This window comes from Protopterus annectens, chromosome 4.part0 (assembly GCF_019279795.1).
Source record: "Protopterus annectens isolate FY-2018-M chromosome 4.part0, PAN1.0, whole genome shotgun sequence".
Classification (NCBI taxonomy): Eukaryota; Metazoa; Chordata; order Ceratodontiformes; family Protopteridae; genus Protopterus; species Protopterus annectens.
Window position 1 is genome coordinate 88,076,694 of NC_056733.1, and position 24,876 is coordinate 88,101,569.

General features: G+C 42.4%; 1 protein-coding gene across 1 annotated transcript in view; it reads right to left on the reverse strand.

Annotated features, from left to right (window-relative positions):
- TBCD (tubulin folding cofactor D) overlaps positions 1 to 24,876 on the reverse strand; it is a 3,708,267-nt gene that overhangs the window by 1,206,870 nt on the left and 2,476,521 nt on the right. Inside the window, exon 20 of the mRNA XM_044068123.1 lies at positions 7,940 to 8,057. Within this exon, the coding sequence (XP_043924058.1) occupies positions 7,940 to 8,057 (118 nt within the window). The remainder of the gene's footprint in view (positions 1 to 7,939; positions 8,058 to 24,876) is intronic.

Here is a 24,876-nt window from a genome sequence, read left to right on the forward strand (position 1 = left end):
TGTTTCATGACTTCAAGAATTTCACTAAAAGTGACATCTTCTGATGGAGACCTGGCTGAACCCTCGCTTTCATCCACATCTGGATCCTCTGGGAAAGACTCTGGGGAGGAGCCTATGCATTTTTGCTTGCACATTTGTTTCTTGTGAACTGAGTCCGTTGGGGAGACAGATGGTTTTGAATCAGACTGGGAGCTGATGTAGCAAGTTGTTCTAAATGCCTGTGATACCAAAAGTCCCTGAATGAGAAGATAACTTCACAGGATCGAGTTGGAGTTTGAATGGAACCAAACTCTGAGCATGCATCCTATCTTTGGGTAAACCCAAAACCCTTTCAGCAACTTCAAAGGCTGAGGCCGAAGCTGTCACTGCAACCAACGATCTCTCCAGATATGAAAAAGGAGAGACCATGACTCCTTGCATCCTTGGCCATGAAGCAGACCTCAGAACCAAGATGTCTAGTCTCAAGGCTCCCAAGGGAAAAGAGTTCTGAGAATCTCGAGGTCAACCCTCTCACCCCCTGGAAGTCAGCACTAACACTACAGCCAGAGTCCCTTTCCAACCAGAGTGCATCGGAGTTGATAGGGAAACTGTCAGCATCAAAGTTGAAGGAACTGCCAGCCACAAAGGAGGCACTTCAGGATGGGTTGAATCCAAAACTGCTGAAGTCAAAGGATAAACTACAACAGGTGAAAGAATTGGAGAGGCAGGATGGCCAGTGGTTGGCACATTCCCTGAGGATGGTACTGACAAAACCCCAAGCTGGATCTGCATCCTCAAGAACATTCTCTTCATCCTGTAGATGCTGTACTCCATCAATCTCCAAGATGTTTGAGTAGATGATTCCACTGATGAAGACCTAAGATATCTTTGCTCTTGCAAAATCAGAGGGTGTAACCTGGGGCTCACTGGTTCTTGTGAAAACTGGAGACGAGGGTAGGATGGACAGACTGATAATGCTGCCAGTTCCAATCTCCTAATCAGTTTAGGTAAGGGCCCTACTGATATTGATGGATCTAAAGAGCATTTATTTACAGAAGGACATTTGTCCTTTTATTCCTTTTTATGGATACTTTTTCTTTCACTTTTCTCCTTAATTTTTTCTGGGACCTTATCAGAAGACAGTACAGTTGTGTACACTTACCATAAATGTAGATGTTCGAGTGCATTTATTGTTGCAGGCATCACATTTGGGTTATCCTGCCAGGGGTAGCCCTCAGTCGGCCCAAATACCAGAGGCTTAGTATTTCTGAGTCAGTTGATGTCGCTCCAGGACTGACGTCAGGTCATCAGTGTCATAAAATCAGGCAGCCGACGCCATTACATCGGTTTTTCTTTCCCTGTCAGAAGCCTCCAAACAGGGAACTAGGTTGTAGTGGAAGAACACCACCAGTAGAAAGTAAATACCAAAACTTCCCTGTAAGGGGGGGGGGGACTGGGAGACCAGGACTGCAACAGTAAATACACTTGAACATCTACATGTATGGTAAGTGTTCACAACTGTACTATGTTCTTCGTGTTTCACTGCTGCAGTCATCACATTTGGGTTGATTCCCAAAGCTGAAGAAAAGGGTGGAGGCAGTCAAGAAGACTGGCGGCTGGCTAGGATGCCCTGCAAGACTGCAGTGGCAAAGCCTGCTCTGGATTTGGAGAAGATAGGCAAGTGATAATGCTTGGTGAAGGTATGAACAGATGTCCATGTTGCAGCCTCCAGGATGTCCCTGGTGGGAACCCCTCTAAGAAAAGTTGCACAGGTGGAGGTTGCCCTGGCGGAATGTGTCCTGACCCCCTTTGGGGGTGGTTTTCCATGCTGTTTGTAGCAGAAATGGTTTGTTTGGATATGGCCTTGCTCTCTGCCCCTGCTGCGAAGCTGACTAGCAATTGATCAGTTTTAAGAAAAAAGATTTAGTCCTGTCCAGATAGAATCTGAGCTGTCTCTGCACATCTAGAGTGTGCAGAATCCCTCCCCCCTTGTCTTGTGGGTAAGGGAAAAAGGTGGGCAAATGAATGGATTGGTTGAGAGCCCACTGGACACCACTTTAGGCATGAAAGATGGGTTAGTCCTGGAGGAGACTCTGTCAGCATGGAAAATGATGAAGGGCTCTACAGCCATGAGTGCTTGTAGCTCTGACACTTTTCTAGCTGAAATGATAGCCAGAAGCAAGGCTGTCTTCCAAGAGAGGAATTTTAACTCTGTTGAAGCTACAGGTTCAAAGGGGGGTAGGGTGAGCTTTTCCAACACAAAGTTAAGGTCCCACGGTGGGGTATGAGCTCTTCTGGGTGGCCTTAAGTTGTTAGCCCCTCTTTAGAACTGTTTGATGAGAGGGTGTGAGAACAGAGGTGACTCTGTGCTGTAATGAGCAGAGATGGCAGAGGCATGAATTTTAATAGAAAAGAAGGATAGACTCCTGTGTAGTAGGCCTGCTAGGTAATCCAGGATGAGAGGTAGGGGGGGCTGTGCTGTTTGGCTCCCTCAGCCTGGATCGAGGTGCAAAACCTTTTCCACTTGTCAGCATAGGATTTTCTAGTGCTGGAGCATCTGGCCTCACATATAACATCTAGGACTTGTTTGCTTAGGCTGGCAGCTTGAGGAGGGGTCAGGGAATAAGCCAGCCTGCCAGGTTGAGGGTCTGCAATTGGGGAAGCATGCATTCTCCATTCCTCTGGGTCAGGAGTGTTGGGATCTGAGGTAGGTGCCATGGTGGCTGGGGTACAAACTGCACAGCAGTGGGTACCAGTGCTGGAGTGGCCAGTCTGGGGCAAACAGTATTGCCCTTGGTTTTTCCTCCCTTATTTTGAGCAGTACCCTTGATATGAGTGGTAGAGGGGGAAATGCATAGACCGAGAGGTTTACCCACTGGAAGGATAGAGTATCCACTTTCTAGGCCTTGATGTGAGGTTCCCTGGTGCAGAATTCGCTAAGCTGATGATTGGAGTGGGAAGCAAAGAAGTACACCTTCAGGGAGCCCCATTTCTGGGTTACAAGGGTGAAGATTCAGTGGTCTAGCTGCCACTTATGTGGGTCTAGCAGGTTTCTGCTTAAGTTGTCTGCCAGAGAGTTTAGAGAGCCTGGCAGGAATTGTGCTAGCTGGTGTAGTTGCATGGCTGAGGCCGTGTGCCAAAGGGTCATAGCGAGCCTGCAGAGAGGATAAGAGTGAGTCCTTCCCTGCTTGTTGATATACCACATCACTGTGGTGTTGTCTGTTTTGATCAGTAGAGGCCTCAGGGAAAGTAGGGGTCTAAAAGCTGTCAGGGTGTGCTGAACAGCTAGCATCTCTTTTTGGTTGATGTGTAGATGTATTTGATTTGGGTTCCAATGGCACTGAATGCACCTGCCGTCCAGGTGTGCACCCCAGGCATAGTCTGATGCATCTGTGGTGAGAGTCTGGGTGGCGTGGGGTTGTGAGAAGGGAAATCCCTTGTTGTGGTTGAATGCTGCTTCCCACCAAAGAAAATCTTTCCTTAGACAAGGTATCATTGGTATGATAGTTTCCAGGTCTTGAGTGTTGACACAAAAGGTTTTTAGGTACCATTGTAGTTTCCTCATATGCAGTCTGGCATATGGAATGAGTAGAATGCAGGAGGCATGAACCCTAGAGCTTGCAGGATTTTCCTTGCAGATAACTGGGTTCTGGTGGCTAGTTGAGAGAAGTAATCTGGCAGGTAGGCTTGTTTTTCTGGAGTAAGGAATGCCATCTGGGATGCTGTATCCAGGCTTGCTCCCAGGAATACAGTTTTTTGTGTGGGGAATAGTTTTGATTTATTTTCATTGATAGCACACCCCAGGGAGGTCAGTAGGACCTTTACAAAGGTCAGGTGGTGTAACAGCTTTTCCTGACTGCCTGCCTGAATCAGGCAATCGTCTAAGTAGGGGTAAACTTGAATATTTGTCTGCAGAAGGCAATAGCTGGAGCCAGGCATTTTGTGAAAACTATGGGAGCAGTGGAAATGCCAAAGGGAAGTGCAGAGAACTGAAAGTGCATAGATCCTGTCCTGAAATGTATATATTTCTTGCAAGATTCCCTGATTGGGATGTGTAGGTAGGCCTCTTTTAGGTCTAAGGTGGCTAACCAAGCATCCTTGGAAAGCATAGGAAGAAGCTGCTGTAGGGTGAGCATTTTGAATTTTGGTATCACCAGAAAGGTGGTTAGAATGGATAGATTGAGGATTGGGCACCAGGTGCCCTCTTTTCTGGGTAACAGGAAGAGTCTGGAATAGAAACCTTGGCCTATCTGTTCTGCAGGAACATGCTGTATTGCCCTCATGGAGAGCAGAGAAAGGACTTGCTTTTTGGCCTATGCTCACTGGTTTGGAAGAAGATCTGGGAAACCTTTTGGGGTTGGCAGAGTGTGGAAATAAAATTTGTATCCTAGGGACACTATGTTGAGGACCCACCTGTCGCTGGTAATAGAGGCCCAGTTGCTTGCATGGAAGGAGAGTTTTCCTCCTAGGGGCACAAGCAGGTGGGCAGAGGTAAGGGGTGGAGGTGTAAAGTCATTGTGAGTTCTTACCATAAGGGGGTGGCTTTGCACTCCCTGTTTTTGAAGAGGAGGAACTCCATTGCTTAGATCTCTGCATTCCCTGGGGCTGGTGTCTGGGTGGGTCTGCTTCCCCTAGGCATGGGCTGAGCTGGCCTGGAGGGGGCAGGTAAGGACCAGTGCTTGGAGGGGCAATGCCTACTGAACCTTGGAGGCTGGACCTGTAAGAAGTCTAACTGTCTGCACAGATTTAGCTTTTTCTTCCATCTTTTTTAACACCTCTTCTGCCTTGGTGCCAAATAAATTGTCTTTGTTCAATGGTGCATCCAATAATTTGTATTAGACATGGTCTGGCAAGGTCTGTTCCATAAGCCAAGCATACCTTCTAAGGACAGAACCAGTGACTGCTGCCCTGCAAGATGCTTTTAGGGTGTCAAAGCCACACTGCAAGCTGTGCTTAGTAACTTGACTTGCAGAATGCATAAGCTCTTGTAATTCTTTATTTTCTACACAAGCAGGAAAGGAAGATATTTTTTGTTTGAGAAGTTCCATGGTATGTTGCTGATATTTCAGCATGTGTAACTGACAATGTAATGCTCTAATAAGCAAGAGTAGCAGAGGTGTATACTTTTTTACGCCATCTGGCTAAAGCTCTGGAATCCCTGTCTGAGGGGGTGGGATTCTTAGCTGAGGTTGCTTTAATTCCTTTAGGTCCTTCAGAGATGCCCTCTGGGTCAGCAGTAGGATTTTTGAAAAGGAATTTGTGAGAGTCAGGAACTCGGTAGTACCTGTCAGGTTTCCTGGGAGCAGGAGGAAGGGTGTCAGGAGTCAAACTGGATTCCATAAAAATATCATTCACAACATCCAGGACAGGAGGAATGGCCAAAGGTCTGTGCTGTGGTAAATCTAAGAATTCCCTGAGTCTCATTTTTGACTGAGGATAGTCTTGACATTCCCACTGGAAATGCTCCCTTAAAGTATGAACGGTTTCCCTAAATGAAAAACCCTCATGGGAGAGGCAGAAGGAATGGATTCCTCTGCATCAGAATCCTCATAAGCAGAGAGGGGTTGCATGTCTTCATGTTCAGAAGCATCAGAGTCATTGAACTCCTGCTCAGATAAAAGTACTGGGGACAAGTCTCTTTATCTTTTGGAAGGGGTAGCCTTGCTTCCCCTAATAAGCATAACAAGGTCTCCTGACATTTTAAGCATTTGAGATTGAGGCAAGGAAGCAGGTGCCTGAGCTTGAATCATCATTTTTTTGGGGCGTAGTTCGTACTCTGGGCCTTAGAAACTCAGTAGTTTTAGAAAGAACTGAAGGTGCGAAAGAAGTTGTCCGTCTGTGTCGGGTATCGGTAGTGCAAAGTACTTCCTCAGAAGCCATTGCCTCTTCAGCGGCTTCAGACCCATCCAAGGTAGAGACATCCACAGGATCCTTAGTCGAAGAAGAGTCTCACAGCATACCGGACTCTGAAAGAGTCTTGGTAGTGGCCTGTGAATCCACAGAAGCGGGCATCAAGGGCTGCGAAAGTGCCTCAATAAGGACCAAAGAATTGACGACTAGCTTAGCGGAAGCGTCGTCGGCAGTTTTGGACCTGTGCAGTCTGTCTCTGTCTTTATCCTTATATTTTTTCGGAAGATCGGTAGTGAGATGGCTTACCGAAGCCATATCGGAATTCGAGGACTGAGAGCAAAAATATCTAGCTACTATAAGGGCTCGACGACGTATAGTTCTGGCATTGAACAAAGCACAAAAGTGACAGCAAGGTACGTTGTGGTCTGGGTCTAAACAGGTGATGCAGTAAGAATGGAAGTCTCAGTGTGGTATTTGCTTTCCACATACGAGACAATTGTTAACTTTTTCTAACGTCGGTTAGAACAAGAAAAAAGGATCCTCAACGGGGTACTTAACTTTAGAAGACTTCAACTTCAATTCGGAAATGAAAACTCAGGTAGAGGGCGACCAGCACTCATGCAAACTGCTTCTGCTTCTGGCTCCTCGGCAAGAAAGACTGATATAATGGTGTCGGCTGCCTGATTTTATACCACTGACGACCTGATATCAGTCCTGGAGAGACAGCAACTGATGCAGAAATACTGAGCCTCTGGTATTCGGGCCGACTGAGGGCTACCCCCTGGCAGTATAACCCAAATGTGATGACTGCAACAGTATAACATGAAGAACATCTAGCCATGCCTTGCTACTTAGCAGGGGAAGAGTAAGGCCCAGAAGTAGTGGTCCCTGTCTGTGGAGGGAGTAGACCCCTCACCATTAATTTGTCATAGTGAGCTTATAAAGTTCTAGAACTGAAAGAAGCGCACAAATAACATTCTGTGTCAAAATCTGCAGTGCCCAGGCAATACACACATAATAATGTGTGAGGATCCTGAGGGTATAATTTGTGCCCATGTTCACAGCATTTTTTTGAATACTTGGATTCAGCCATGTTGATAACAATTAAACTGTACTGTATTAAAAAAACACAGCAAGCACTATAAAATACTAAGACAAACAGGCATTCACAAAATCCTAACTCACTATGAACACTAGTAATCACTAACACATGCTATCTTAAGTCTATCTCTAAGAAAAAAAAATGCTAACTTTTAAAGAAACCCTCTCAAACACTACCAAACACCATCGTAATCCTACATCTAAGAATAAAGCTAAATTCTATATAATAAATTAGAGGGATACAAGTTTGCACGTAGAGGAGTAAGGTAAAAAGGGTAAAAGGGGTTTATAGTATCTGAAAATATTTGAAACTTTTCAAGAATTAAAAGGATATGAAATCCCTCAAGAACACATCTGAAGTCTTCATGTGGCAAACAAGATCTGAGGTACTGGACTGGAGTAAACTATGGGTAGGGCAGAAGTCAACGCTCCGGAAACTGTGGAAGCTTCAAATTCAGTGCCGAGGTCGGATCTGACGTCCCATATGTTGAATTAGATGAAAATAGACAACACTAGATTTCGTACTCTAGTATCAATTAATTATATCATATACTTATAGAATGTCTGTTCTTAGGACAGGCTACTGTATTTGCTAGGATACTCTTGCTCCACTAATTATATTGCTTAATTTATGTCACCATTTACTATAGCACATTAAAGTGTACCAGAAATCATTTTAAGTTTATTGAATCTTGTATTTCCTTTTTTCAGTGAGCCCAATTCTTAACTGAAAATGGTCGGTAGAGCAGCTCACCAATCCAGTTGACAAATAAATTAAAAAATGTAATTAAAGTATTCTGTAAAGCACAGGCACAAACAACTCTGAAAACATGTGTGGCTATAAGTACAATATCATTCTACTAACTATATCATATATATATATATATATATATATATATATATGTGTGTATATATATATATATATATATATATATATATATATGTATATATATATCACAAGGCTGACATAATAGATTAAAGAATAAAATTTTGAGCTTGCATACTCTACCTGTCATTTTCCATTGCTAGTTTATAAAGTGCATGTACGACTTCTGCACAGGCAAGAATAGCACCATGGCGATTGTGTAAATCCATACCCACTGCTAGCAGCAACAGTCTTGGCAAAACTGCACAAAAAATGAGTGGGAGAATACCAAGAATTTAGCATATCAAATCTGTTCACAATGTACATGACATACATCAAGTATTCAAGCAGTAAAAGTAGGCATTACAAACTCATGTAGTTATTTAATGTAATACCTAGTATTCAAAAGCAATTCATTCAACAGGCAAATACCCCGTGGAAGTACTCCCAAGCACCGGCCTACTGACATACTTTTTAGCACTATCAATGCAATCAAATCAAATGTGTGAATCCTGAACCAGGTGACAGCACTACTGATGTCCTGCTCCTGCTCTCAGTCGTCTTCTTCTTCTTTCGGCTTTTCCCAGTTAGGGGTCGCCACAGTGGATCATCTGTCCGCTCATGATTGGCAGTGGAGTTTTATGGTGTTGAGTTGCCAGCCCGGCGCCCAACCTTCCACAGAAGGCACACACACACACTCACACCTAGGGCCAATTTAGAGTGTCCAGTTCATCTACTGCATATCTTTGGGATGTGGGAGGAAACCCACGCGGCCACAGGGAGGACATACAGACTCCGCACAGAAGGCACCCCAGCTGAGAATCGAACCAGAGAACCTCTTGCTGTGAGGTGGCAATGCTAACCGCTGCACCACCGTGGCCGCCCTAAAATGGAACTCTCATTAATGACCCCTAAATCCTGTAAAGCCACCCTGCTCTCAGTACCTAAAGAAATGAGCAGCAGACGTCATTACACCATAAACAGAGTATGGTTCTACATAAATCAGAAGAGGATACACTTTACCTACAGACAAATGATAAAGAAAATGTCAAAACGTTTTCAGTAATGCTTTTTCCTGTTTTGCCATCAGTAAATAAAATTAGAAGCTGCTTGCCTTGTCTGGAAGTAGAAGGCCTTGAAATGGCCAAGAAGGTGTAAATAGATGAAGACCAACAGTCAGTCAGCATGGTACAACTAGATCCCCCACCCCACCCACACACATTGCTGCCCTCCAAAACCCTGGGCACATCCTCACCTTGAATTGTTGAAACTTACAAATGGGCCTTAGCACACTCAACATAAAGTAGCATTTTCTCAAGTCTAACTTAAAGTGCCTCCTTCAACTGTAATCCACTTCCATATTCTGCCCTTCATCTTTAATTCAGGTCCCCAAGCAATGTGATGTTCCTAAATTATGTGATTATCTCATTTTATAAACCTTAGTTTCTCTTACATAATGTACATAGTTCTGTCTAAGTATCTTCTCATACTTTATACATTTCTGGTAACTCAACTATCTGTTTTTTGCTACCTTAACCACTTGGTCTCTGCTTTTAATACATTCAAATACATAGACACAGGTGGACAGTAGTCTCTCCATTGATAATCACATCGCCACAGTAGTCAGGAAATCCTTCTACGTGGCACACCTCATCACAAAAGGTTTCTCATCCAGAAAAAAAGAGGTTATTATTCCCCTCTACTCATCACTCATTAGACCCATTATAGAGTACAATGCCCTTTTTGGTATGTACCTCACAAGACATCTACAACAACTAGAAAGGCCGCAGAAATATCTCACAAAGAAGATTACCGGCCTCAAACAGATGCCCTACGCAGACCGTCTCAAAAAACTCCAGCTTTACTCCATCACATATCGCCTACTCAGAGGTGATCTCTGCCTAACATACAAAGCTATGTCAAACCCAGAGCTGTTGGACATGCTCCACTTAAAGAAATCCCAATCCCTCCGAGCTACACGCTCTAGGGACCTAAACCTTGTCACCACATTAAACAGAACATGCCGGAGGGATAGATTCCTGTCCCAGAGATTTCCCATACTCTGGAATAAACTACCTATCTATATCAAACAAAGCTCCTCATTAGCACTCTTCAAGAAAAATCTTGATGATTGGATGGGAAATAGGAAATTCACCCTGGGGATCACCTCTGTGGCTCTGCTCGACAGTGACACAGGAAAATAATTTTCTTGGGTGGCAAAAGCCAGGGTACCTTTTTGGCTGGGCTTGTCTAGGCCCCAGGGCCGATAGCCTAGTACCTACCTATGAACCTATTTGCTTACCCAGTAATCAAACTGGATGTGTCCATTTTCAAATATGGCATGGGAGGCCCCACTGGACATATGTCCAGTTTTAGAGATGGCATGAGAGCACTGTCTGATCAAGTGACATACTCAAGAAACACACAAACCCTGTACTCTTGAATACAGGAAGCAGCCTGTTAACAGTCTTAACCAAGTCTTTTGGGTTTCTAATACTATGATGGGAATGGACCCCATTCTTAAGTCAAAGCATGATTATAGTTCTTTGCAGCAACCGCAATATGCCCAATAATGACTCATTCTGCAATTCATATAGAATTAAATGTATAGGTAACATATCTAAGTACGATTGTAAATTCTTTTTTTATAAGACTCTTTGTTCCTACTACTATTGGAATTGTCTGGTGTCCTTCTTAGAAATTGCCCTTGTTTCTGCCTGCAAATCCTGGCGTTTTATAAGTCTGCAACTCTCTGTACATAAGACACTGTAGTCACTGGGTGTAGCAATTCCAACGATCAATGCTACTTTTGTCTTCTTTTCATGGACTATTATAGCTGGTTTTCTCACATCTATTTTTCGAACTGTTGGTAATGGGTGATCCCATGCGATATAAACCATCATTTTCTTTGATGCTATGTGGCTCATGTTTCCAGTGTTTTTCAACTACTTCATTATTGTAATGTTTGCACAATCCCCAATGCAGCAGTCTTGCCACATTATTATACACTTCAGTATACTCTGACAGGAGTATATCACAACCAGCAACAAGATGTGTGACTGTTTCCAATTCTGTTTCACAAAATCTACATTTATCGGTTTCTCCAACACGTTCAACGGACTTAGTAAACCAACATGTATGCAGTCCACTATCTTGGGCACTGATACTAACCTTTCATCTCTTGGTTTAAATTCACCTCTTCTTAACCATTCCTGTGTTCGATCCTGATCAACATGCGGTTGTTCCAAGAGTTTTCTAGACTTCCAAGTATATTTATGCATTTTCCACATTTCTTACCTTCCCATCTGATCCCTCACCTCATAGGATCATAGGAGGTTACTAGGCTAATGGCCCTGGGGCCCTTACAAGCATAGCCAAGAGTTTATTCCCAAAAAAGAACCCTCAGTCAGCACCTGTTGCCCCTGTCAATGAGGGACAAGGGTGGAACCCCAGGTATAAATTTGTGGTTTCCCATGTACTCATCAAGGTTGCACTTGAAAAGGATCAGTGAGGCACTCTGTTTGACATGTATGCAAAGTCAGACAAACCTGTCTCTCCATATTATTTCTTTTGTTTTTTGGCACATTCAGTTGCTGCATGATTTTTATCTACTTCTGGTTTGATTTCCATCCCTGCTTGACATTGATATGCTTCTGCTAAACTAAGCAAGGAAGCTATCTTAAGACTTATTCTCCTCATGTTTTAAAACTTTTATTATGTTTGGGTCTTGTGAGGTCAGCAGATATGTATGCAGTCCTATGACTGGAGATCTATACATGTAATCAATTTTGAGGAAGCCCATACCTCCTTCAGAATGGGGAATATATAACCTTGGTATACAATGATTTTTATAAATCATTTGATAAGCATGAAGCATCCTTCTTCTTTTCCTGTCCAACTAATCCAACACCTTTTGGGGACAGTCAATCGCTTCAAAACTAAAAGTTAGAACAAGAAGAGCAAACTGGTTTGTAGCTTGGACTTTGTCCCTATATGTCAACGCTGTTTAAGGTATTGATTTCAGTCCTCTAAAATATTCCTTACTAAGTTTTATTCGCATTTGTTTATGTTTATTGCTGATCCTTCATCAATTCCCAAATATTTATATACCCCCTCTTGTTCAAGTTCTTTTCTGTCACATTCCTGTCCCAAACTGATCTTTTCTTGGTGCTGCAGCTTTGCTGCTTTAAAGGTACCCTGCCTTATTACTGGCATGTAAGATGACCTCTAAATCCAGTGATATATGACACAAATACACTAAGCAGGAATGGTGCCAGTACTGAACAATGTGGTACGTGATGCTTGCAAACTTCTATCCTGACAGCTCCTCCATAATGGCTATTCTTCAAATCAGTAGTTACTTCCTTCCAGCACACTCCACTATTCTCAAACCTATCTCTAATGTTTAGTTTTATTAACAACCTCCAGGGAGGCACAGTGCTCAGGGTCTTACAATCCAGATGCATATCATACAAAGGGCTGACTTTGTCCACCTTAGTGGTGACAAACAAAACAAAATTAAACGTGACTGCCAAGGCCTTCAATGTGTGAAATCATGCTGCCACTGCCAGACATAAAATCAGTACTAAGGAACTCCACTAATCTGACAGTTTATTAATGAACTTCCTAGGAACCAAACTGAGATTGACAGGTCTATAGTTACCTGGCTCTTTCTTACACCTACCTTTAAGCAACAGAACCCCAACTGCTAATCTCCAGCCTTCTGGCACCATACCCCTTATTAAGGGGTAAAAGCACTACTGCAAACTCAAACATTTTAGAGATAGCTTGTGTGGCCCTCGTGCCTCAGTTCCTAAAAGTTATGAGCCTATTTTCTACTTTTTCCACTCAGTGGCCTATTTGTTCCCATTTACACTTGCTTCACCTGCCCTATGCTTCAACTTTGTCTTCTTGCCTCTTTGTAAAGAGAGGTTATGAATTCCTTCAGTAATTTTGCAAGATCACCTTCAGCTGTATGGATAATAGACAGGTGAAAGAGTAAGTGGCTTCTTCCACCTGCCTCCCAGATCAAAATTCGAGAAGACAGCATGACAAGGTCAAGGAAGCCTTGGAGGATTTGACCTAGACTGTCACTGTGCTCTTAAGAAAATCAGGCCAAGCACTGTATGGGCTTCAAGATCTCGTAGTACAGTAAAATCCATGATTTTCTGGATTTTTGATAAAAGAGTGAAGTGTGTGAGAAATACAGCACTGAAAGACTCCTGACAACAAATGAGAGAGAGAAAGAGAAATCATCAGAGTCAAGCTAATGGAGCACTCGGAGTGGTCCACAGAACTTTCACTGGAAGCAGTGTGAAGCATACCTCTTAACTGTTCATATTTTACCAGAAAGTCCAGATTTTTGCCTCACATTTTTGGTCCGTTTTTCATAAAATTGTGGTTTTCTGGCAAATTAATTGCAAATCATTAAAGACTGAAGTAAGAAAATAATGCCGGACATTTGAGTTTCAGACTTCATACCCTTCCGAAATTCATGCTAATGCAAAACATGTTATTCTATCAACTTTCCAAGTTTGTAAGAGCAATATTTAAAAGATGTCCTTATTTGTGGGCATTTGTCCACTTTTATTTATAGCTTTGTCCAGATTTCTTGCTCTAAGAAGTTGACAGGTATGGTGTGAAGCAGCAATAAAAAATTGCAACACTTTAAATGGCATAGTTCCACAATGAACATCAACAATGCGGGCTTCTGAGAACAGGGTTTCATGACATTTAATATAAACTCCAAAATGCTGAAATGGCAAAATGTCAAAAACCACAAAATATTGAAAACCTGCTTGCTTCAGGGGACAACCCCCTGCATCCCTCCGCACTCCCTGATAAATTTATGTACCAACTGCGGGATCATCCAACATTAGGGAAAGGTCAAACTTCATTTTCAATATTTTGTGGTTTCTACACTTTGGAATTTCTATTAAATGTCATGACCTCATGAACAGCAATTCAGTATATGAATGTGCAATACTTTTGTAAATTAAACAGAATCAATACAACAACAAAAGCCTCTAATGTAAGAAATGATCATTTCGGAAAAATAAATGCTAATATATAGCCAGCAAGTTTTGACCTTATGAAAAAAAAAATTTCTACTGCTCTGCATTTACAAGGGAGAATACAGAAAAGTGGTTGGCTGTTTCTGTTTCCACTATATAACAAGGGATATATGCCCTAACATATCATATCATCAGCTGCAAGCACAAATGTCTTACCACATCAGCAAAGATGCACACAAAACTTTTAACACAGGACATATATTGACATAGGTTCATAGGCTGGTATTAGGCTATTGGCCCTGGGGGCTATACAAGCCTAGCCATAACAATTCCCTGGTTATTTCTTCCCACAATATTTACTTCCCTGGACCCCTGTCTAGCAGGGCGACTGACGTGATCCCTGGGGTGAATTTCCTATCTCCCATCCAATCATCAAGTTTCCTTTTGAAGAGGGGGAAAAGAGGCGATCTGCTTGACATGTATGGGCAGTCTATTCCAGTCTGGGGAGCTCTGAGTCAGGAACCTGTCCCTCCAGCATGTTTTATTCATTGTGATGACAAAATTTAGATCCCTGGAGTGTGTGGCTCTGAGGGATTGGGATTTCCTTAAGTGTAGCATGTCCAACAGATCTGGGTTTGACATGGCCTTGTATGTTAAGCAGAGATCACCTCTGAGTAGATGATATGCGACAGAGTATAGCTGGAGTTTTTTTAAACGGTCAGCATAGGGCATCTGCTTTAGGCCTGTGATTCTTTTAGTGAGGTATTTCTGCGGCCTTCCCAGTTGTTGCAGATATCTTGAGAAGTACATACACAAGGGGTGCTGTATTCTATAATGGGGTCTAATAGGCGATGAGTACAGTGGGACAATGACCTCCATTTTTCTGGATGAAAAGCCCTTAGTGATGAAGTGTGCCACATAGAAGGATTTCCTGACTGTTGTGGCGATGTGGTTATCGAAGGTGAGACCACTGTCCACCTGCGTCCCAAAGGCTCTTATCACACTTTCGGTGTTTAGTGTACTGCTATCTATGTGGTAATTCACAGGTACATGTTTTTTCCCAAGGCGATAACTATACATTTCTTGGCACTGAGCTTGACCCCATGGCTCTGGCACCGAGCATCTGTTTCTGTAAGGCCCTTTTGTAGACTATCCACATCATTTGGGGATTCAATAATGGCTCCCAGTTTGCAGTCATCTATGAACTTTGTTAGACAGAGTCCCTTAGTGTTGCTCTGTACTTTAGAAAAGTAGAAGCCAAACAAGAGTGGTCCCAGGACTGAACCCGGAGGTACTCCACTTGTCTGGAGCTGGATTTGGAGTTAGCTTCTTTACAGTGTGGGTTCTGTCAGTAAGCCAGTTGTCAACCCACCGAGTGATGCAGGGATTAACGCCCAGCTTAGTAAGATTATCTATGATTCCAGAGTGAGGGATGGTGTCGAAGGCCTTGGCGAAGTCTAGACAGGCTGTGTGGACTGCCTTACCCTCATCCACAGCCCTGTAGACTGATTCAAAGAAGTCAATCAGGTTCAGGAGACAAGATCGGCCTTTCACAAACCCAAACTGGGTGGGGTCCAGTGTTTGAAGGTTGCCAATGTCTTTGTTTAAAAGTTCCATGATAATACGTTCCATGGCCTTGCAGATCAGGCTTGTCAGACTGATGGGGCGGTAGTTCACAGGATACAAGGGAGATCCACCCTTGTGGAGTGGGATAACTGTAGTTGTGCGCCACTCAGTGGGCATGAAGCCTGAGGTGAAGCTATGATTAAACATGACACTTAGGTGAGATGCCAGTTCATTTTGTAGTTCATGTAGTACACAATGTTGTGTCGTGTGGTCCCATGGATGCTGTATTCTTAGCTTTGGAGAGTGCGTTTTTTACCTGTGTGGCTGTTATTCCCGGAATTTGGAAATCTTTTGGTATTGAGATGGGCCCTTTAGGGGGAGAGAGGGGGGTGAAGCTGGCACTGAATCAATCTGCCAGGATATTGACAATATCCTTGGGATCAGTATATTTAGTGCCATTCTGTTGTAGCGCAGAGCAGATCTGAGCATTGCCATTTAGATTCTTGACAAAGCTATAGAATGCCTTGTGGTTGCCTTTGGAATCTTTGACAATTTTATTTTCGTAACTAGCTTTGGAGGATTTTATGAGGGATCTCAACTTCTTACTGAGGCTGGTAAGGGAGTTTTTTGCATCCTGGGATTTTCCTCTTTTCTGCAACAGTTTCTTCCTTTTGTTATAAAGTTTGTTTATGGCAGGGGACCACCAGAGTGGCTTCCTTTTTTTGGAAGACAGCGTCTTGGTTCTATTTGGGATGGCACAATTCATGCACAAGTGGATGTGCTTGTACAGTGTCTTAGTGTAGGATTCAGCAGTCGAACTTTCAGTTCCTGTCTGCATGGGTGTCATGAAGTTTATCACTTCTGACTTGATTAGCATGAAGTTGGCTTTGGAGAAGTTTTTACGGAGGTTTTCTTACTGTGGGATGGGGGAGGGATGTGGATATCAAGGATGATTAGCTTATGGTCAGACCTGACGAACGAGGGGGTAACCATAGGTGTGGAGTATCGATTTCCCATGTTGGTAATGACCAGGTCTAGGATACTGGAGCCCCTGGTGGGACAATGGATTAGTTGATCCAGGGCATTGGAATTTATGAATTCCAAGAACCATTGGGCAAAGGTGTTGGTACATGAGTAGTTTTCCCAGTTAATGGCAGGGTAGTTGAAATCACCCAGTATTAGGGTGTTTGGTTGTATCTTAATATTTTCCAGTATGTTTAGAAAGGTGTAGTGTGAATCTTGAGGCATGGTGGGGGATCTGTAGCAAGCTACAATTTGGATTGCAGTCTTACTAGTCTTAGTTGCACCTGGAGAATTTCAGACTCATTGTGTCGGGCAACTAGACTGGTGGTGTGAATATCCTTGGAGAATATGGACACTCCTTCACCTTTAATGCTTCGGTCATGGTTTGGTGGCCGAAAAGTGTGGTAAGAGTTGTAGATTGGTATTGCAGGGGTGCTCTCTGGAGCCTTGAACTAGGTCTCAGTTACTGCACAGATATCGATGTTCTCAATTTTTTAGGAGTGCCTCGAGAAAGTGCATTTTGAGGTTTAGACTTCTAGTATTGAGTAGCATTACCTTCAGATTTTGCATGCTTGGACCTGGTACGGTGGTGGTTTTGTCCTTTGAACTTTGCCTAAAAAAGGCACTATATGGGGTGGCAACAGCCTTAGCCAGTAACCTGAATCAGAGGGGCTACAGATGCAGACCATTTCTGGTAAAGAAGCATCGTGGTCTGTTAATCATGTCGTCCCAGGCAGACAGATAACGGATCCCCTTTGAACGACACCAGAAGCTTAGCCAATTGTTGAAGTCAATCATTTTGTCCTTATACTGTGGTATCATTCTTGGCGAAGGCAGGATGCTATCAGGGCTAGGGTTATACCTGCCTGGGCCACATGATCCGAGAGATCTTCCATGTCTCTTTTCATGTAGTCCATGGAGGTATGTCTCAAGTCATTCACTCCAACATGGACAATGACAGAGTCATATTTGTACTTGTTGTGATGTGGACATGACATCAATGGACACTACAGATTTTTGGAAAATCAAATACATAAATCCTCATGAGTATTAAATATATAAACATAAATACTGCTGCTGAGCTCTCTCCTGCGCAACTAATTACTCTTTATACAACTTTTACCAGTGCTTTTACAGTCTGTAGTTGAAAAACTACATAAAATCAGTGTTCAACCACATTTTCCTCAATTTAGACTTTAGACTCTGCAAGACTGTTTGGTTCAGCCAAAACATTTGCATTTTAAAGCAAAGGAACCAGTTATACAGTGACAGTTTTACTAAGAAAGACAGCTTTTCTTGAAAACATTACTAACAGCTCAAGGGCTATGAAATCAAGAAGTGAATTAAAGAACAAATATGTTTTCTCAAAATGATTTTTCTTTATTCTATAGACACTAAAGTCGCAAATCTCAGTACTGTGGTTAAATATAATTATGATGCAAAATATTACAACAAACACACAGTATTATGTCATAAATCACAATCTGCATCTTATTCTACTTTTCTGTCACTCTGTGTGCTTCCAAGGCTACATTCTTATTAATAACAGCAACATAAGGATAGAACAGGGACACAAGCAACATTCACTGCAGTGCTTACATGCTAGCTTACAAAGTCTTGTTTCAGTTCAGACTGACATGTCTGACTGACCCACATCATTTGGGGATTCAATAATAGCTCCCAGTTTGCAGTCATCTATGAACTTTGTTAGACAGAGTCCCTTAGTGTTGCTCTGTACTTCAGAAAAGTAGAAGCCAAACAAGAGTGGTCCCAGGACTGAACCCTGAGGTACTCCACTTGTCTGGAGCTTTATTTGGAGTCGGCTACTTTACAGTGTGGGTTCTGTCAGTAAGCCAGTTGTCAACCCACCGAGTGATGCAGGGATTAACGCCCAGCTTAGTAAGTTTATCTGTGATTCCAGAGTGGGGGATGGTGTCGAAGGCCTTGGCGAAGTCTAGATAGGCTGTGTGGACTGCCTAACCCTCATCCACAGCCCTGTATACTGATTCGAAGAAGTCAATCAGGTTCAGGAGACAAGATCGGCCTTTCACAAACCCAAACTGGGTGGGGTCCAGTGTTTGAAGTTGCCAATGTCTTTGTTTAAAAGTTCCATGATAATACGTTCCATGGCCTTGCAGATCAGGCTTGTCAGACTGATGGGGCGGTAGTTCACAGGATACAAGGGAGATCCACCCTTGTGGAGTGGGATAACTGTAGTTGTGCGCCACTCAGTGGGCATGAAGCCTGAGGTGAAGCTATGATTAAACATGACACTTAGGTGAGATGCCAGTTCATTTTGTAGTTCATGTAGTACACAATGTCATGTCGTGTGGTCCCATGGATGCTGTATTCTTAGCTTTGGAGAGTGCGTTTTTTACCTGTGTGGCTGTTATTCCCGGAATTTGGCAATCTTTTGGTATTGAGATGGGCCCTTTAGGGGGTGAGAGGGGGGGGGGTGAAGCTGGCACTGAATCAATCTGCCAGGATATTGACAATATCCTTGGGATCAGTATATTTAGTGCCATTCTGTTGTAGCGCAGAGCAGATCTGAGCATTGCCATTTAGATTCTTGACAAAGCTATAGAATGCCTTGTGGTTGCCTTTGAAATCTTTGACAATTTTATTTTCGTAACTAGCTTTGGAGGATTTTATGAGGGATCTCAACTTCTTACTGAGGCTGGTAAGGGAGTTTTTTGCATCCTGGGATTTTCCTCTTTTCTGCAACAGTTTCTTCCTTTTGTTATAAAGTTTGTTTATGGCAGGGGACCACCAGAGTGGCTTCCTTTTTTTGGAAGAGAGCGTCTTGGTTCTATTTGGGATGGCACGATTCATGCACAAGTAGATGTGCTTGTACAGTGTCTTAGTGTAGGATTCAGCAGTCGAACTTTCAGTTCCTGTCTGCATGGGTGTTATGAAGTTTATCACTTCTGACTTGATTAGCATGAAGTTAGCTTTGGAGAAGTTTTTACAGAGGTTTCCTTACTGGGGGATGGGGGAGGGATGTGGATATCAAGGATGATTAGCTTATGGTCAGACCTGACGAACGAGGGGGTAACCATAGGTGTGGTGTATCGATTTCCCATGTTGCTAATGACCAGGTCTAGGATACTGGAGCCCCTGGTGGGACAAAGGATTAGTTGATCCAGGGCATTGGAATTTATGAATTCCAAGAACCATTGGGCAAAGGTGTTGGTACATGAGTAGTTTTCCCAGTTAATGGCAGGGTAGTTGAAATCACCCAGTATTAGGGTGTTTGGTTGTATCTTAATATTTTCCAGTATGTTTAGAAAGGTGTAGTGAGAATCTTGAGGCATGGTGGGGGATCTGTAGCAAGCTACAATTTGGATTGCAGTCTTACTAGTCTTAGTTGCATCTGGAGAATTTCAGACTCATTGTGTCGGGCAACTAGACTGGTGGTGTGAATATCCTTGGTGAATATGGACACTCCTTCACCTTTAATGCTTCGGTCATGGTTTGGTGGCCGAAAAATGTGGTAAGAGTTGTAGATTGGTATTGCAGGGGTGCTCTCTGGAGCCTTGAACCAGGTCTCGGTTACTGCACAGATATCAATGTTCTCAATTTTTTAGGAGTGCCTCCAGAAAGTGCATTTTGAGGTTTAGACTTCTAGTATTGAGTAGCATCACCTTCAGATTTTGCATGCTTGTACCTGGTACGGTAGTGGTTTTATCCTTTTAACTTTGCCTAAAAAAGGTACTATATGGGGTGGCAACAGCCTTAGCCAGTAACCTGAATCAGAGGGGCTACAGGTGCAGACCATTTCTGGTAAAGAAGCATCGTGGTCTGTTAATCATGTCGTCCCAGGCAGACAGATAACGGATCCCCTTTGAACGACACCAGAAGCTTAGCCAATTGTTGAAGTCAATCATTTTGTCCTTATACTGTGGTATCATTCTTGGCGAAGGCAGGATGCTATCAGGGCTAGGGTTATACCTGCCTGGGCCACATGATCCGAGAGATCTTCCATGTCTCTTTTCATGTAGTCTATGGAGGTATGTCTCAAGTCACTCACTCCAACATGGACAATGACAGAGTCATATTTGTAGTTGTTGTGATGTGGACATGACATCAATGGACACTTCAGATTTTTGGAAAATCAAATACATAAATCCTCATGAGTATTAAATATATAAACATAAATACTGCTGCTGAGCTCTCTCCTGCGTGACTAATTACTCTTTATACAACTTTTACCAGTGCTTTTACAGTCTGTAGTTGAAAAACTACATAAAATCAGTGTTCAACCACATTTTCCTCAATTTAGACTTTAGACTCTGCAAGACTGCTTGGTTCAGCCAAAACATTTACATTTTAAAGCAAAGGAACCAGTTATACAGTGACAGTTTTACTAAGAAAGACAGCTTTTCTTGAAAACATTACTAACAGCTCAAGGGCTATGAAATCAAGAAGTGAATTAAAGAACAAAGATGTTTTCTCAAAATGATTTTTCTTTATTCTATAGACACTAAAGTCGCAAATCTCAGTACTGTGGTTAAATATAATTATGATGCAAAATATTACAACAAACACACAGTATTATGTCATAAATCACAATCTGCATCTTATTCTACTTTTCTGTCACTCTGTGTGCTTCCAAGGCTACATTCCCATTAATAACAGCAACATAAGGATAGAACAGGGACACAAGCAACATTCACTGCAGTGCTTACATGCTAGCTTACAAAGTCTTGTTTCAATTCAGACTGACATGTGGTAAGGGGACATCTTTACCAGAGTAGTAGTAAATAATGTCATTAGATACCAAAACACAAGAGACCAAAGGTGCACGTTACAGTGGTATACATTTTTTTACAACATAAAGACTTTAGGACCATGTTAGTCTGACCTACAGTTATCCTCTCAGGCAACTTCTATCCATCCAGAAGCATGTCCTCCAGAATGAGACAGACTACATGAAGCAAGTTCTTCACAACATTCTCTTCAGAGCTAAAAGCAGACAATTCTTAGCCTTCTCTAGAGCACTTCCCTTCTAGCATACATAAGCAATCCACAGGCTATACCTCTTGCAGATTTGTCTCTCTCATCTGCCACTGACATCGGGCCTTATGGCACATAGTCCACTACTGCTAATAAGCAGAAGTAGGTGATCTTCACTCTACAGAAGGAAGGAGGGGTATTTGTGTTCCTCCTACCCATTATCAGCCACATCCTAGATTTGAGATGCACAATGAGGTTAGTAAGGTACACTTTGACATGCATATACTGCCTACTACAAACACCTGTCACTCTCCCTTACTGGTGCTGTCTTTCCAATTAAAACATCCCTCACAAAACAGCAAAGAGAGCTAATTCTAGGAAAATTTAAAAGAGGCAAAAGAAATAAAAAATAAATAAAAACCCTGAACCTGGACTCTTGGATTTGTTAAAGATAATATACCAAAAAACATTCCTGCATGCAAACACAGCATTCTAAATAAACAGAAATGTAAGTTATATACTTACTGTAATATTAGATATGGATGCGTAGGTCCAGCCTCAATAACAGTAGGACTAATGCCGAAAGGTTTTTGGATTACACTCGGTAAATAATGGCAGTAAGTAGAGTTACAGACTTCTTTTACTTCAGAAAAATGCATGTTAACTCACATTCTCTCATGCTATCAACTTCTCACTGCTAACATTTTTAAAATATTTCCCTGATTGTCCTTGATTCTGGAGGCAAGACATTAAGCGTTATGCCAGCAGGCATTAAGCAGCTTGACATAAGAAATTTTACCAAGTTACTACTCCCGTTTTTTTTTTTATTTACAAAGGATGCTCTGCTTGGCATAAGAAACTTTCTCATTAAGGTGAAAAGCATGAAACTGTATGAAAGCGAAATAACCTGTAGACCACATCAGCAATATGACAGGGAGGAGGAGTGTGGGTATGCTGACAAAAATAGATCTGCTAATCCAGACCAAATGCCATGGTAAGTACCTAACTTTCTGACATGTTACAGAGACCATCCCTGTCAAGAATACAAGGGATTTATTTATTTTTGTTTACCAGGAAAGCCTGACTGGGACAGATCCCATTTTTAGCAGGGACTCGGGGAGACAGGCTGCAGATGCGTGTCTTTGGAATGTGGCTGGCACCCGGATGAAACCCACACAAGTGCAGGAAAGACATGTAGACTCCGCAAAGAAGGCATCCCAGTCAAGAATCAAATTGCAGACCCTCTTGTTGTGAAGTGACAATGCTAACTGCTGCACCACTGCGCCACCCATTCTCAAGGTTATACCCCAAGTGGACACCTTCATAGAAATGTACCACTACAATTGTGGCAACAAGGGATGGCTGATCCTAGAAACTAAATCCAGGCTGCATTGTCCTGTTGAAGTACTCAGTAAAGCCCACATACCTATTGCATACATTTCAGCTAAGAATGCATTCTCGAAAATAATTTCAGGTGTTTTTCCTTGTATCTTTTTGCCCTCATACCTATAACCTCTTCATTCTCTCATACTAGGATACCTAATACAGTTGGGGGGAGCCAAGAGCTGTATGGAGGAGCCATCATACAGACAGCAATGAGGGATGCTTGCGCCCTTGCTGGCATCAGACTAACTGAGGATATTTTTGTTGGAATACTGCCCCCTGGTCGCTGACATGATCACCTACATCAATGCAGGGAACCTTATGCTCCTCTTTCTTTGGTCTGTGTTTCTTTACATAGTCTGGCATAGGCTAACACCTCCAGCTTAGGAGTACAAAACTGACATCATCCTGGTCTACAGCTACTGTCCTGAAAGCCTTCTCTTCCACTGGAGCAGGTTAGCTGAATTGAAACTACCTCACCTCCCCCTAAGATGAACAAGTCAGCATGATCCATTTGCTCTAATCCTTCTACTGCCTGGCTCTTCCATTGCCCAAGCTGATACTTGAACTTGGATCATGTGGGTCACAATCAGGGCTTCACCCCACTGCACTACAAAGCTGGGTAAAAGACATGGGATGCCCAGATGGGTTTACCTTCATATCATCAATCATATATGATCGACCGGCCACATCGCTGATCTGTTTCTGCGAAACCAGAACGGCAAAACTTTTAAAATGTCGAATTTTGACATTGCCGGCTGTGTCACACCTCCATACCATTGCTACCATGGGTCAAAAAGGGGGTGAGATTTTGTGGTTCAGATATGTGGAATTCGACGTTCGGGACATTCGCATTTCAGTATTTGCGGTAGCGGGGCTGACCATATTGAGATCTGCATTATGAAGGTAAACCGGTAAAATGAGCTGAATGCACAAAGAAAAAGGTTTACTCTGCTTCTCACAACAAAATTTCATGCACACAAGTAAACCATCTGAATAAGGTTATTTTACAGTCTTTAAAACTCAATTTCATATTAGAAAATGACACAAACCACTATGGGTCTTTCCCCGAGGCCATGGTTTTGAACATTTAAACTTGAAGCTGTCTGTACACATCCATGCAATGCAACACATGTTCATCTCAATTACAGTAATGAGGAAAGAATACAAGCATGCTGATACACTGACAAAGGTTTTTCTGAGCAGCTACATTAGCAATGAATGAGGAGTTAGTTCACCATGACACTCCATTCTTGCAGAAAATTGTGTGTGGAAGATTAACATACACTGCCTGTAACAGAAGCTTTTCTAGATGAAATTATGGCCTCTAAGAAGACTCCAAGCATTTGATTCGTCATCAGGAGATAGTTCAACTCAAGGAAGCTTCAAGTTCTCTAAAATAAAGTACAAATTTAATTGTTGAAAAGGATCCTTGATCAGATGTTAAATAAGAAAAGTGCCTCTCATAATGGCTTTACATAGCTTTATAACTTTAAAGATACTTGTGACAAGAGAGTCAGAAATTACAAGAATGTTTGAAATGGAAGTAAGGTGTACCTTAATGGAAGAATAGCTTAATCTTGTGCAAAGGTCCAAAAGAGGGAAACATCTAGTTTTACTAGTACTGGAGTTGTGTAGGGATACAAACCTTTACAAGTAGCCCATTTGAAAAAAAAAATGTTCACTACATATATCCATTTTTCTTCTAGTAAACCTCTGGGAAAAGCTGAGCATCTGGACTATACTGGCATGGGATGGCATGAAAAGTCTCTGGGCATTAATGGAAATAAAAGAATTATGTAGTTATTTGGGAGAAGTGAAAGTCTAGGGGAAGCCTGCCATATGAGCAGGTTAATGGGGCTCTTTAACAGTCTGAAATGTAGATGTGTCTCCTGAAAGTGGGCCTGTGCAGAGGAAACTACACATCTCAAGGCCAAAATGGGGCTATCAAAATTATATTGGAGATGTTGTGTCTGGTTTTCTGTATAAAACTTGTAATAAGGACACATAGGAGAAAAATGTAAAAGAGCCCTGGGAGGGGGTCATTACTAGACCACAGCATCTCTGGTACATTCCCCTCAAATGAAAGAAGATGAAAAAGAATGCTGCTACATGCGATATTGGTCAGAAATATAAACA